A 15,013-nucleotide genomic window follows, 5' to 3' on the forward strand; every position below is an offset into this window, starting at 1 on the left:
CATGTTCATGTCCTCCATACAAAAGTTCATATAACAACAATGTAACAACAACAACAACAAAAACAACAACACTGACAACAACACCGACACCCACCCTCACGGTGACCAAGCACATGGCGGTGGACGCCTGACGCACGGTGATGTTCATTTCGTTCATGGGAATGTTCATGGAGGCGGAGATGTCCAGAGCGATAAGGATGCGCTTGTTGGTGGGCTCCACCGCCTGGAAGCTGGCATAGAACGCCTCCTCCAGCAGGTTCTTGATGCCTGGGTTGGGCTGCAAGCACACACAGGGTTCCCATGGACTTCCAAGAACCATTTCCTCATTTTGTAAGGACCTTCACCCATTGTGTAAGGACTTATAAGGACCATTTCCTCATTTGGTAAGGACCTTCACCCATCTTGTAAGGACTTATAAGGACCATTTCCTCATTTGGTAAGGACCTTCACCCATCTTGTAAGGACTTATAAAGACCATTTCCTTATTTGGTAAGGACCTTCACCCATCTTGTAAGGACTTATAAGGACCATTTCATCAGGGTCCTTCATCTGAAACTTGTAAACAGTAGTGCCCTGATTTGGGTCCTTCGTCTGAAACTGCTGTCAACAGTAGTGCCCTGATTAGGGTCCTTCGTCTGAAACTGCTGTCAACAGTAGTGCCCTGATTAGGGTCCTTCACCTGAAACTGCTGTCAACAGTAGTGCCCTGATTAGGGTCCTTCGTCTGAAACTGCTGTCAACAGTAGTGCCCTGATTAGGGTCCTTCATCTGAAACTGCTGTCAACAGTAGTGCCCTGATTAGGGTCCTTCGTCTGAAACTGCTGTCAACAGTAGTGCCCTGATTAGGGTCCTTCATCTGAAACTGCTGTCAACAGTAGTGCCCTGATTAGGGTCCTTCATCTGAAACTGCTGTCAACAGTAGTGCCCTGATTAGGGTCCTTCGTCTGAAACTGCTGTCAACAGTAGTGCCCTTCGTCCAGAGTGAGTTAAGCTGAGCGCTGAGCTGCACTCTCTGACTCACCATCCACACCAGGCTTCCCTTGTCCCCGTAGCCCTGAGCGTAGATTGTGCTGGCCGACAGGATCTTCAGGGGGTGGACCCTGGCCTTGCGAAGTGCGTTCATGTTCAGCAACTTTGACCTCACCAGCTCCACTTTCTCCGCGTCATCGAACACCCTGCAATATAATTTTTTTTTTTTTTTTAAAGATTGTGTGAATGGGTTACCCAACTTTCAGTTAACAACAGCGTTCATGTTCACCAGCTCCACTTTCTTCAGGTCACTGAACACCCTGCAAAAACAACAATAACAACAACAACAAAACCAGCTGTTCCTGAAGTTCTGTGACAGATTCTGAGAGTGGTGGTGGGGTGGTGAGGTGGGGAGGGGTGGAGGTGAGAATGGATGAGATCGTGAGTTGGAGATGGAAGGAGTGCGTGCTTGAGTGTGTGCATGTGGGAGATTAAATTCTGATGTACATACTTTCTTGATTTACCTGTAGCTTACTCATTTTAGTATATTTATATTCTATTCCAAGGTACCTGCATACAGACTAGTCTCAAGTCTAAGACACACACACACACACACACACACACACAAACATTCCCAAAATGAGCAGCAGTTTCAGTTTCAGTAGCTCAAGGAGACGTCACTGCGTTCGGACAAATCCATATACGCTACACCACATCTGCCAAGCAGATGCCTGACCAGCAGCGTAACCCAACGCGCTTAGTCAGGCCTTGAGAAAAAAAACACAAAAAAACCCTATTAATAATAATAACAAAAATAAAATAAAATAAATAAGCAGCATGTCATGGGAGTAATATCACTGAATAAAAACGGCGAAGAAGATGATGATGGTGAGCAACAAGGCATCAAAAAAACAGCAAAAAACCCAAAAGAAAGGCTCACAATACAGAGTTCATATTGTAGAGGTTGCGACAAAAACATACAAACATAAAATAAAGACTTACATTACGGAGGTGATCTTGTTGTTGATGTTGCGACAAAAACAAACAACAAAAAAAGACTCACAGTACACAGGTGATCATGTTGAGGTTGTGACAAAAACAAACAAACAAAAAAAGACATACATTACAGAGGTCACCTTGTTGAGGTTGCGACAACAAACAAACAAACAACAAAAAAAGACATACATTACAAACCTCAACAAACAAACAAACAACAAAAAAATACATACATTACAGAGGTCATTTTGTTGAAGTTGCGACAACAAACAAACAAACAAAAAAAAAGACATACATTACAAACCTCAACAAACAAACAACAAAAAAATACATACATTACAGAGGTCATTTTGTTGAAGTTGCAACAACAAACAAACAAACAAACAAAAAAAGACTCACAGTACACAGGTGATCATGTTGAGGTTGTGACAAAAATAAACAAACAAAAAAAGACATACATTACAGAGGTCATCTTGTTGAGGTTGCAACAACAAACAAACAAACAACAAAAAAAGACATACATTACAGAGGTCATCTTGTTGAGGTTGCAATAACAAACAAACAAACAAACAAAAAAAGACATACATTACAGAGGTCATCTTGCTGATATTGCTACAACAAACAACAAAAGACATACATTACAGAGGTCATCTTGCTGAGGTTGCAACAACAAACAAACAACAAAAAAAGACATACATTACAGAGGTCATCTTGTTGAGGTTGCGACAACAAACAAACAAACAACAAAAGACATACATTACAGAGGTCATCTTGTTGAGGTTGCAATAACAAACAAACAAACAAACAACAAAAGACATACTTTACAGAGGTCATCTTGTTGAGGTTGCGCAGAAGTGCAGTGAGCGGCATCTTCTCCAGAAGGACGGACCAGATGGCCGCCTTGTTCAGCATTTCTGTGTTCAGATGCTCCCGCACCAGGTCGTGCTCCTGCACCAGCTCAATCACCCGCTTCTCGTCTGTGCACCGCTTGACCTCCTCTACCGCTTTCAGGTACTTGTGCACCTAATCCCGGGAAAAGAAATGAATGCCTTGCATTTCTTGGCTTCCTCCACCACTTTCAGGTACTTGTGCACCTAATCCCGGGAAAAGAAATGAATGCATTGCTTCTTTGCTTCCTCCACCACTTTCAGGTACTTGTGCACCTAATCGCAGGAAAAGAAATGAATGCATTGCCTTTCTTGGCCTCCTCCACCACTTTCAGGTACTTGTGCACCTAATCGCTTTCAGAAATGAATACATTGTATTTTTTTTGTGGCCTCCTGTTTTTGGTGTTTGTGCACCTGGCCAGGAAAAAAATAATACACTACATTTCTTGGTATCAGCGCCTGCTTTACTTGAGGATATCCAACATGTCACAGCTTGTAAGGACTTGTAGGGACTCAACAAAACCTGCTTATTCTAAAGCTTTACTTGAAGAATTTCAACAAGTCACAGCTTGTAAGGACTCATAAGGACCCTAAGAACCCTGATTATTCTAAAGAAATACTTCAAGAACTTCAAAATGCCACTGCTTGGAAGGACTTCTAAGGACCCAAGAAACCCTGATTATGCTAAAGCCTTACTGGAGGAATTTCAGCATGTCACCAATTGTAAGGGCTTGTAGTTGTAAAGACCCTTCGATCCATGATTATTTTAATGCCTTAGTCAAGGAATTCCAACATGTCACGACTTGTTAGGACCCCTACAAACCCCTGATTATTCTTAAAGACAAAAAAGAAATGGCTGCCACCCCTTGAAACTGACCGTCTCCAGGTTGGTGCGACCCAGGTACCCATCCTCCAGAAACTCATCCTCGGCTTCCTTCATGCCTTTGACGGCGTAGCGCACGATGAAGCCGATGGCGTCGTTCACCGGCTTGATGTGAGCTAGCCGGAACAGGTCGCGATGCTTCCAGCCGTGCCGGTTCATGTACTTGGTGACGTGCATGGCCAGAGTCCTGGGGTTGGCGGCAGCGGCGTTGTACCACCGGCAGACCACAGCCCGCAAGCCCCGCCCCCACCCTGAGCTCTGCCCCGCCTCCTCAATGAACTTCACCAACTGGAAGAGGTGGGTTGGTATCCGGCATATCGCCTGTGTGGGTGGGAAGGAAAACGAGGAGAGTTTTTATCGTTTTTTTTTGTTTTTTTAAAATTCTTATTTAGGTTAAGTTGGATTCAAACAGGAGGTGGGGGGGGGGGGGGGGGTGCACAAAAAAAGAAAAAAAAGAAAAAGAAAGGAAAAACTTCATGGAAGGTTATAATGATAGTGAAATTGATATTAATAATAGTAGTAATGATAATAATAATAATAACAACAATAATGATAATAATAATAATATTAGTAATGATAATAATACAATTATGAAGATGATGATGATGAGAAGAAGAAGAATAACTAGGATGCCAACAACAATAATAACAGCAATAACCATCATCATTGTCATCATCACCATCATAATCATAGTAATAAAGTGCATTTACAAGGCACTTACCCTGCGGCTGCAAGTGTATTTAACAATACATGTGGTATGAATAAGACACAGCAGTCACTTTCTGCACAATACATGTGGTATGAATAAGACACAGGTGTCACTTTCTGCACAATACATGTGGTATGAATAAGACACAGGTGTCACATTCTGCACAATACATGGTATGAATAAGACACAGGTGTCACTTTCTGCACAATACATGTGGTATGAATAAGACACAGCAGTCACTTTCTGCACAATACATGTGGTATGAATAAGACACAGCAGTCACTTTCTGCACAATACATGGTATGAATAAGACACAGGTGTCACTTTCTGCACAATACATGTGGTATGAATAAGACACAGCAGTCACTTTCTGCACAATACATGTGGTATGAATAAGACACAGGTGTCACATTCTGCACAATACATGGTATGAATAAGACACAGGTGTCACATTCTGCACAATACATGGTATGAATAAGACACAGGTGTCACTTTCTGCACAATACATGTGGTATGAATAAGACACAGCAGTCACTTTCTGCACAATACATGTGGTATGAATAAGACACAGGTGTCACTTTCTGCACAATACATGTGGTATGAATAAGACACAGCAGTCACTTTCTGCACAATACATGTGGTATGAATAAGACACAGGTGTCACTTTCTGCACAATACATGTGGTATGAATAAGACACAGGTGTCACTTTCTGCACAATACATGGTATGAATAAGACACAGGTGTCACTTTCTGCACAATACATGTGGTATGAATAAGACACAGGTGTCACTTTCTGCACAATACATGTGGTATGAATAAGACACAGGTGTCACTTTCTGCACAATACATGTGGTATGAATAAGACACAGGTGTCACTTTCTGTACAATACATGTGGTATGAATAAGACACAGGTGTCACATTCTGTACAATACATGTGGTATGAATAAGACACAGGTGTCACTTTCTGTACAATACATGTGGTATGACTAAGACACAGCAGTCACATTCTGCACAATACATGTGGTATGAATAAGACACAGGTGTCACTTTCTGCACAATACATGTGGTATGAATAAGACACAGGTGTCACTTTCTGTACAATACATGTGGTATGAATAAGACACAGCAGTCACTTTCTGCACAATACATGTGGTATGAATAAGACACAGGTGTCACTTTCTGCACAATACATGTGGTATGAATAAGACACAGGTGTCACTTTCTGTACAATACATGTGGTATGAATAAGACACAGCAGTCACTTTCTGCACAATACATGTGGTATGAATAAGACACAGCAGTCACTTTCTGCACAATACATGGTATGAATAAGACACAGCAGTCACTTTCTGCACAATACATGGTATGAATAAGACACAGGTGTCACTTTCTGCACAATACATGTGGTATGAATAAGACACAGGTGTCACATTCTGCACAATACATGTGGTATGAATAAGACACAGCAGTCACTTTCTGCACAATACATGTGGTATGACTAAGACACAGGTGTCACTTTCTGCACAATACATGTGGTATGACTAAGACACAGGTGTCACTTTCTGCACAATACATGTGGTATGAATAAGACACAGGTGTCACTTTCTGCACAATACATGTGGTATGAATAAGACACAGGTGTCACTTTCTGCACAATACATGTGGTATGAATAAGACACAGCAGTCACTTTCTGCACAATACATGGTATGAATAAGACACAGGTGTCACTTTCTGCACAATACATGGTATGAATAAGACACAGGTGTCACATTCTGCACAATACATGTGGTATGACTAAGACACATGAGTAACTTTCTGCACAATACATGTAGTATGATTAAGACACATTGTCAAAAAACCCCAAAAATTTCTCTGACAATTCCTCAGATTTTTCAACATTATGAACATTCAAATTCTGACCAGGACTGCCATCTGCAAGTTAGGATGGAAAACTGCTGGAGGGAAGTAACTCATGAAACAGTATGGGTTGAGAAAATGTGGAGACTGATGAGTTCTGGACTCGAGAGTATATTCGGAAGTGGGTGTTGAATGATGCTCCTCTGTTATGAGTTATCTTGGAATTCATTCACAATGAGTTCATGTTGTGCTACTCTGATACACACACATACACTCATTTCTGATCTCAAAAAACATAGCGCAGATGTACATGACCATGATAGGGAACATGCATACATACAGACAGATAGGTTCCAACCTACACACACACATAGATACAGATACACATACATAAATACACACACAGAGACACAAACACACACACTGACACATACACACATACATAGATACACACACAGACACAAACACACACACACACACAGATACACACACAGACACATACACACACACATAGATACACACACAGACACAGATACACACACACACAGAGAAACACACAAAATCAACAACCACAGCCGATGACAAAATACGACACATCACAAAATCAAACAAACAACAACAAAAAAACCCACTACCTGCACAGCAGCATAGGCAGCTTGCTTGGTTTTCATATCTTCATTCCGACAACACTTGGCCAGCGCACAGAGCAAGGTGTCTTGCTTCGTTGACCGTCCACCAACGCTGGCGTCTTTCAAAATACTCACCACCTGCCCAGATGAAAAAGGTCAAAACATGGATTGATTGAGTTGTGTGCATGTCGTCAGCTTTCCAACAATGATCTTGCCTATGGATTCGGATTACAATAATCAGAGCACCATCAAATGATTTGAAAAAAAAAAAATTGAATGTACTCTTTACCTTTTTCTTATTATACTTGCACTGATAGAAGACCTACTTTGTGTGTGTGTTTGTGTGTGTGTGTTTGTGTGTGTGTGTGTGTGTGTTGGAAACTATCTGACTGTGTATGTATGCATGTTCCCTATCATGGTCATATTTTTGTTTTGTTTTTGTTTTTTCTTTTTCAAATGCACTGCACTATGAAAAAAAAAATCAGTAAAAAAACCCAAAGAACTACTCAAAAAATAAACAAATGATATAAAAACTTTTTTTTCTAATACAAAAAAACGGTCAAAACAAGAAGCAACACTCCAGGAAGTTTTTTAAACATCGTTTTTAAACAGTACGATACTACTCCAACAGCTCTAGCTGAATGCCATGTTCAGGGAAGAAATATCACTCCCTAACATTTTATTCAGAACAGTAAGTGTCTACCTGTCAGCAATTTTCATGGAAGAAAACCTTCCAACTAATGTCTTGAAACAGAAAACAGTGAGGCAAAGTCTTTGCAACTTGCATTTTTTTTTTTTTTTTTTTTTTTGATATGTTTTTTGTTGTTGTCAAACAAACACACACACACACATACACACACACACAAAGAGAAATTAAACAAAAGACATATATGTGTGCATAGGCAAAGGTAAGTATGAAAAGTCTAACACACACAAAGGGGGGGAAAAAAAGGAAGAAAAAACATATCCAAATGATCCTTAAAAAATATTCATAACTGAAGAAAGAAAATGTGAAAAAAAAAAAAAAAAAAAAACCTGACCAGAGAAGAAGAAGAAAAAACCCCAAAAACAACCCCCCCCCCCCCCCCCCCCCCCCCGCAACAAACAAAAAACTTCAACATGAAAAGAAAAGCCACCACCAAATGAGCAACACACACCTGATCGCCCTCTCCTGCTCCGATCATCTGATTGATCAATTCGGTGAAGCCGGCAGGGCCCTCAGCGTTGTCAGTAGAGTTACTCCCTCTGAACGCCGTGTTCACGCCTCCAAAGATCAGATACCGCAGCAGCCTCTGCTCATTGGTCAACTGGAAGGTGGCAGGAGGGGGAGGTAACGGCGCCCCCCTGTGAGCTCCCTCATCCGTCTCTTCGTCGCTAGAGGACTCCCTGTGCAACGGTCTGATGGGGTAACCGTAGTAATCAAACTTCCTCGTGTCCTCTGCTCTCCTCAAGGTTTTATGGAGGCTCAGGATCTTTGATCTGGAAGAAAAGAAAAGAAATCAAATCAAATCAAGAGTACAGAGGCTTGGGATCACTGATCTGTAAGATAAGAAAAGAAATATAAAATCAAAGCAAAGAGCATATAGAGGCCTAGGATCTTTGATCTGGAAGAAAAGACAAGACAAGAAAATCAAATCAAGAGTGGGATATTCCACATGGAAGAAAAGAAATAAAATGAAATAAAACAAAATCTTCGTTCATGGGCTGTGACTCCAACATTCACTCATATGTATACATGAGTGGGCTTTTACATGAAGGACTGATATGACGCCCTGCCATGTGGTGGCTTTTATGTGTAGGACTAATATGACCTCCTGCCATGTGGTGGCTTTTATGTGTAGGACTGATATGACCTCCTGCCATGTGGTGGCTTTTACATGTAGGACTGATATGACCTCCTGCCATGTGGTGGCTTTTACATGTAGGACTGATATGACCTCCTGCCATGTGGTGGCTTTTACGTGTAGGACTGATATGACCTCCTGCCATGTGGTGGCTTTTATGTGTAGGACTGATATGATGCCCTGCCATGTGGTGGCTTTTACGTGTAGGACTGATATGATGCCCTGCCATGTGGTGGCTTTTACATGTAGGACTGATATGATGCCCTGCCATGTGGTGGCTTTTATGTGTAGGACTGATATGACCTCCTGCCATGTGGTGGCTTTTATGTGTAGGACTGATATGACCTCCTGCCATGTGGTGGCTTTTACATGTAGGACTGATATGACCTCCTGCCATGTGGTGGCTTTTATGTGTAGGACTGATATGATGCCCTGCCATGTGGTGGCTTTTACATGTAGGACTGATATGACCTCCTGCCATGTGGTGGCTTTTATGTGTAGGACTGATATGACCTCCTGCCATGTGGTGGCTTTTATGTGTAGGACTGATATGACCTCCTGCCATGTGGTGGCTTTTATGTGTAGGACTGATATGATGCCCTGCCATGTGGTGGCTTTTACATGTAGGACTGATATAAGATAAGATAAGATAAGATAAGAATAACTTTATTATCTCCAACTGGAGAAATTTGGTCAGGTGCATTATCACAACATAGACAAGTAAACAACATGGGGACCATAACTGTAAAAGCCAACAACAGCCCCTACAAATATTACGAAGATACAAATGTAAAAAATATCACATACATCATTTCATACATACATCCCCACACTGCAGGTAATAACTAGTATTCTTAATGTAAAAACAGAAAGAATTAAGAAACATTATTTGAATATAATTATAAACATAGCCTACTATACTGCGCATTGATTATAATAGATAAGATAAGAATAAAGATGAATTGTGGAAAACCACAACCAGATAATCAGCACACACCCGCACCCCCCACGCCCCCCACCCCCACACACACACACCCCACACACGTGGATAACTTGATTAAACAAGAGTAATAAACATATGTTCTGAAATAAAAGCATTTCACATATTCGCTTTTAAAAAACATTGCAATTAATTATTACATCGTAATTATTAAACAGAAATATATTTAGAATATGGACGTTAGCATTAGACATATTCATTGTACATTCATCCTGCATATTGCACATTATTCTTCCTACATATTGCACATTCATTATAACCAATTGTCACGTTTTAAGCTCAGTAAACACACACACACACACACACACACACACACACACACACCACAACTAGAACAAGGTACAGCCTATCATGCACGGACTTTCACACGTCTCACATGAGAGTGCGTGAGCGCGCGCGCACACACACACACACACACACAGTTCTCAAGAATTTAAAAGGTGGATTGAACGTGGAATAAAAGTCTTCAGAGCTCTGGATTTCAACTTAAAAGTTCTGTAGCGTCGTCCTGATGGCAACAGCTCATAATACTTTGCTAAAATATGGGTGTCGTCAGTTGCTATCTGCCTGCTTTTTTTAACCACTCGACTTTCATACAGCTCTTGCATACTAGCTTGTTTCACTCCCACAATTTTACTGCATACACTCATGACATCGTTCAAAACACGCTTACTCCTCACTCCCAAACTTCCATACCAGCACATAAATGAAACTGTAAGCACGGACTCGATACAACATCGATAATAACTTTGAAGAATATTTGAATTTATACCAACATTTCTAAGCTTCTGTAAACAAAAAATTCTAGATTGACATTTCTTATGAATGGAATCAACATTTCTGTCAAAAGTCAGCTTATTGTCTAAGATGGTCCCTAAATATCTATATTCATTGACCCTCTCCACTGTTTGACCATCAATAACAAGGTCAGCTACAGGCAAGGGATCTTTCCGAAAATCTATTAACATTTCTTTTGTTTTCAATACGTTGAGATCCAGATAGTTTTTCTCACACCAGGAACAGAACTTTTTAATTTCACTGAAATAAATAGCATCAGAGTTGGACAGATCTTCAATTGCTGAATCATCAGAATATTTTATGACAGGAGTTTCCTCCGTGCCTCTGCAGTCATTTGTGTACAGTGTAAAAAGAACAGGGGACAGCACTGTACCTTGGGGTGCACCAGTAGAAGTAGATTTTAGAGAAGAGTGGGCAGAATGAAAGCGGACGGACTGAGTTCTATTGAGAAGAAAACTTACTATCCAAAGAGTAAGCTTCGGATCAACATCCATGCCTAGCAGTTTGAGGGCAAGGAGATGAGGTTGTATTGTGTTAAGCAGAAGAGAAGTCAACAAAAAGGATACGAACGAAAGATCCCGTGTTATTCAAATGAAGGAAAGCATTATGAAGGAGAGTTAGGATAGCATCGTCAGTACTTCTGTGTGCTTTATAAGCAAACTGAAGAGAGTCAAGCTGCTGTTCAGTGAAAGAAAGAAGATGTCGGAGAATAATTTTTTCAAAGCATTTCATCACTACTGAAGTCAGGGCAACAGGATGGTAATCATTTAGTGCGGCTGGGTTCTTTTTCTTGGGGATAGGACAGATAGTAGATTTTTTCCAGATGCTGGGGACAGAGCAGTCCTTCAGAGACCAGTTGAAAATTTTGCAGAACACATCACACAACTGGGAAGCACATGTTTCCAGTAATCTTCCGCAGATATTGTCGGGGCCAATTGCCTTCGTGACATTCAGTTTTAAAAATAAAGATTCAACAACTTTTGCATCGATCTGCCATGTGGTGGCTTTTACATGTAGGACTGATATGACCTCCTGCCATGTGGTGGCTTTTACATGTAGGACTGATATGACCTCCTGCCATGTGGTGGCTTTTACGTGTAGGACTGATATGACCTCCTGCCATGTGGTGGCTTTTATGTGTAGGACTGATATGACCTCCTGCCATGTGGTGGCTTTTACATGTAGGACTGATATGACCTCCTGCCATGTGGTGGCTTTTATGTGTAGGACTGATATGACCTGCCATGTGGTGGCTTTTACGTGTAGGACTGATTTGTATCCCAGGTATGGAGAACAATTTTGCTCCTCACCTGTTGAGAGACCTGATCTGCTGTTCTAGTGTAGGAGGTAAGGTTACGTCGTCAGGCTTGTGTTTCCGGATAAGGTCCGCCAGTTTCTTTGCTAATGTTGCCTGATCGTCGGCCTCCAGGTTCTCCTTTTTGGAAGACGATGCACCTCCTGAAGCACACAATGATCCATTCAGTACTGATTCAGACACAAGTTTATCTCCCCTCCACCCCCATCCCCACAAAAAAATATTCTTTTTAAAAAAAAAGGAAAAGGCACCTGCACACATACTTTTTTTCTTTTCTTTTTTTTTCAAAATCACATTTTTGTTACATGTTTGAGAGTGTTTTCAAAATAATTGTTTTAGGAAAGAATGAAAGACATTGCAAGACGTTGCAATAAATAATGAGATAATAGGAATCAGAATTTGTTCCTATGGTTTTTGCATCCATATGTTTCTTTCTTTCTTTCTATCTTAGTATCTCTCTCTCTCTCTATCACCACATACCTCCCCACCCACCCCTACCCCCTTCCCCTTACCTCATACCTCCCCACCCACCCCTACCCCCCTCACCTCACCTCATACCTCCCCACCCAACCCTACCCCCCTCACCTCATACCTCCCCACCCACCCCTACCCCCTTCCCCTCACCTCATACCTCCCCACCCACCCCTACCCCTCACCTCATACCTCCCCACCCATCCCTACCCCCTTCCCCTCACCTCATACCTCCCCACCCACCCCTACCCCCTCCCTCACCTCATACCTCCCCACCCACCCCTACCCCTCACCTCATACCTCCCCACCCATCCCTACCCCCTTCCCCCTCACCTCATACCTCCCCACCCACCCCTACCCCCTTCCCCTCACCTCATACCTCCCCACCCACCCCTACCCCCTTCCCCTCACCTCATACCTCCCCACCCACCCCCACCTCATACCTCCACACCCAACCCTACCCCCCTCACCTCATACCTCCCCACCCAACCCTACCCCCTTCCCCTCACCTCATACCTCCCCACCCATCCCTACCCCCTTCCCCTTCACCTCATACCTCCCCACCCACCCCTACCCCCTTCACCTCACCTCATACCTCCCCACCCATCCCTACCCCCTTCACCTCATACCTCCCCACCCACCCCTACCCCCTTCACCTCACACCTCCCCACCCATCCCTACCCCCTTCACCTCACCTCATACCTCCCCACCCACCCCCACCTCATACCTCCCCACCCACCCCTACCCCCTTCCCCTCACCTCATACCTCCCCACCCATCCCTACCCCCTTCACCTCATACCTCCCCACCCACCCCTACCCGCTTCCCCTCACCTCATACCTCCCCACCCACCCCTACCCCCTTCACCTCATACCTCCCCACCCACCCCTACCCCCTTCCCCTCATCTCATACCTCCCCACTCATCCCTACCCCCTTCACCTCACCTCATACCTCCCCACCCACCCCTACCCCCTTCACCTCATACCTCCCCACCCACCCCTACCCCCTTCACCTCATACCTCCCCACCCATCCCTACCCCCTTCACCTCATACCTCCCCACCCACCCCTACCCCCTTCACCTCATACCTCCCCACCCACCCCTAACCCCTTCCCCTCACCTCATACCTCCCCACCCAACCCTACCCCCTTCACCTCATACCTCCCCACCCACCCCTAACCCCTTCCCCTCACCTCATACCTCCCCACCCAACCCTACCCCCTTCACCTCATACCTCCCCACCCACCCCTAACCCCTTCCCCTCACCTCATACCTCCCCACCCAACCCTACCCCTTCCTCACCTCATACCTCCCCACCCACCCCTACCCCCTTCCCCTCACCTCATACCTCCCCACCCATCCCTACCCCCTTCACCTCATACCTCCCCACCCACCCCTACCCCCTTCCCCTCACCTCATACCTCCCCACCCATCCCTACCCCCTTCACCTCACCTCATACCTCCCCACCCACCCCTAACCCCTTCCCCTCACCTCATACCTCCCCACCCCACACCCCCCATGATTCAGTGTTAATAGAATTTTCATCCACAAAAGCAGCACAAGGAGCGGGGGAGGGGTGGTGGGGGGGCTGGTGGAGAGGGAAAGGAGGGGAGTGAAGGGAAGGGGGCTGAGGGGAGTGCGGTACCTGTTTCCTCGTCAACGTCCTCTGCCTTCCGCTTATGACTTTGCCTAGGCGGTGGAGGATTGGATTCCACTCCATAGTGCATCAACATCTGCGCCTCAATAAAATCGTCTTCATCCAAGTCGCCCTCAATCATGGCGGTGGGAGGCGATGGGCTGCGAGCTCCGGCGTCTGGAATGTCTGACACAATCACCGCTGGCTGACGCTGCCCAGGCGACTGTGGCACAATGTCCGACACAATCACCGCTGGCTGACGCTGCCCAGGCGACTGTGGCACAATGTCCGACACAATCACCGCCGGCTGACGCTGCCCAGGCGACTGTGGCGCAATGTCCGACACAATCACCGCCGGCTGACGCTGCCCAGATGATGATGATGTCGCTAACACGGCAACTGGCGACACCTGTTGCGTGCTGCTGGTGCTGTTGTAAGGCGGTGACTGCGGGGGGGTGGTTGTGGAGGACGTGACAGTTGCCTCGGCGAGCTGGCCGGCCAGTGTGGTGTCGATGTCTGGGGAGTCTGCAGTGCTGGTGCTTTGCTGTGTGGGAGGAGGGGTGGTCACTGTCTCTGTGGGGCGGACGTCCTCTGCAGAAGGCTCGGAGGCAACCTCCATCAGTGCTGCTGCTTCTGCTGCCTGGCCAGTGGTGCCTTAGGAATGACACATCCAGAGGTTATTACAAAATTTTTTTTGTTTTTTTTTGTTTTGTTTTTGGTGTTGTTGTTTTTGGTGGGTTGTCTTTGTTTGTTTGCAACTGTACATGCACATGCATGCACACACGCATGCACACACATGCATATACACACATGTGCACACACGCACGCACATAACCACATGCACATACACACATGCACCCACACTACACATTACACGTCTGATATCACTGATGTGAAAATACAATAAAGATAGAAAACACACACACACACACACACACACACAAGCACTTACAAACACACACACACACACAAGAATCAGAATCAAGGACATCATCCATATCGTTTGACCTATGTTCG

General features: G+C 44.3%; 1 protein-coding gene across 6 annotated transcripts in view; it reads right to left on the bottom strand.

Moving 5' to 3' along the window:
- The window catches only part of LOC143276716 (RNA-binding protein Ro60-like), a 52,337-nt gene that overhangs the window by 8,000 nt on the left and 29,324 nt on the right, over positions 1–15,013 (bottom strand). For all 6 annotated transcript variants that reach the window (XR_013053608.1, XR_013053607.1, XM_076581368.1 and 3 more), the window contains exons 4-11: positions 14,006–14,650; positions 11,885–12,032; positions 8,090–8,411; positions 6,939–7,070; positions 3,729–4,055; positions 2,785–2,987; positions 1,021–1,174; positions 95–277 (exon numbers count right to left, since the gene is read on the bottom strand). Coding sequence is in view for 4 of the 6 variants with exons in the window: in XM_076581368.1 (XP_076437483.1) it covers positions 95–277; positions 1,021–1,174; positions 2,785–2,987; positions 3,729–4,055; positions 6,939–7,070; positions 8,090–8,411; positions 11,885–12,032; positions 14,006–14,650 (2,114 nt within the window). In the remaining 2 variants the exon portion in view is untranslated. The remainder of the gene's footprint in view (positions 1–94; positions 278–1,020; positions 1,175–2,784; positions 2,988–3,728; positions 4,056–6,938; positions 7,071–8,089; positions 8,412–11,884; positions 12,033–14,005; positions 14,651–15,013) is intronic.

Source organism: Babylonia areolata, chromosome 32 (assembly GCF_041734735.1).
Source record: "Babylonia areolata isolate BAREFJ2019XMU chromosome 32, ASM4173473v1, whole genome shotgun sequence".
Classification (NCBI taxonomy): domain Eukaryota; kingdom Metazoa; phylum Mollusca; class Gastropoda; order Neogastropoda; family Buccinidae; genus Babylonia; species Babylonia areolata.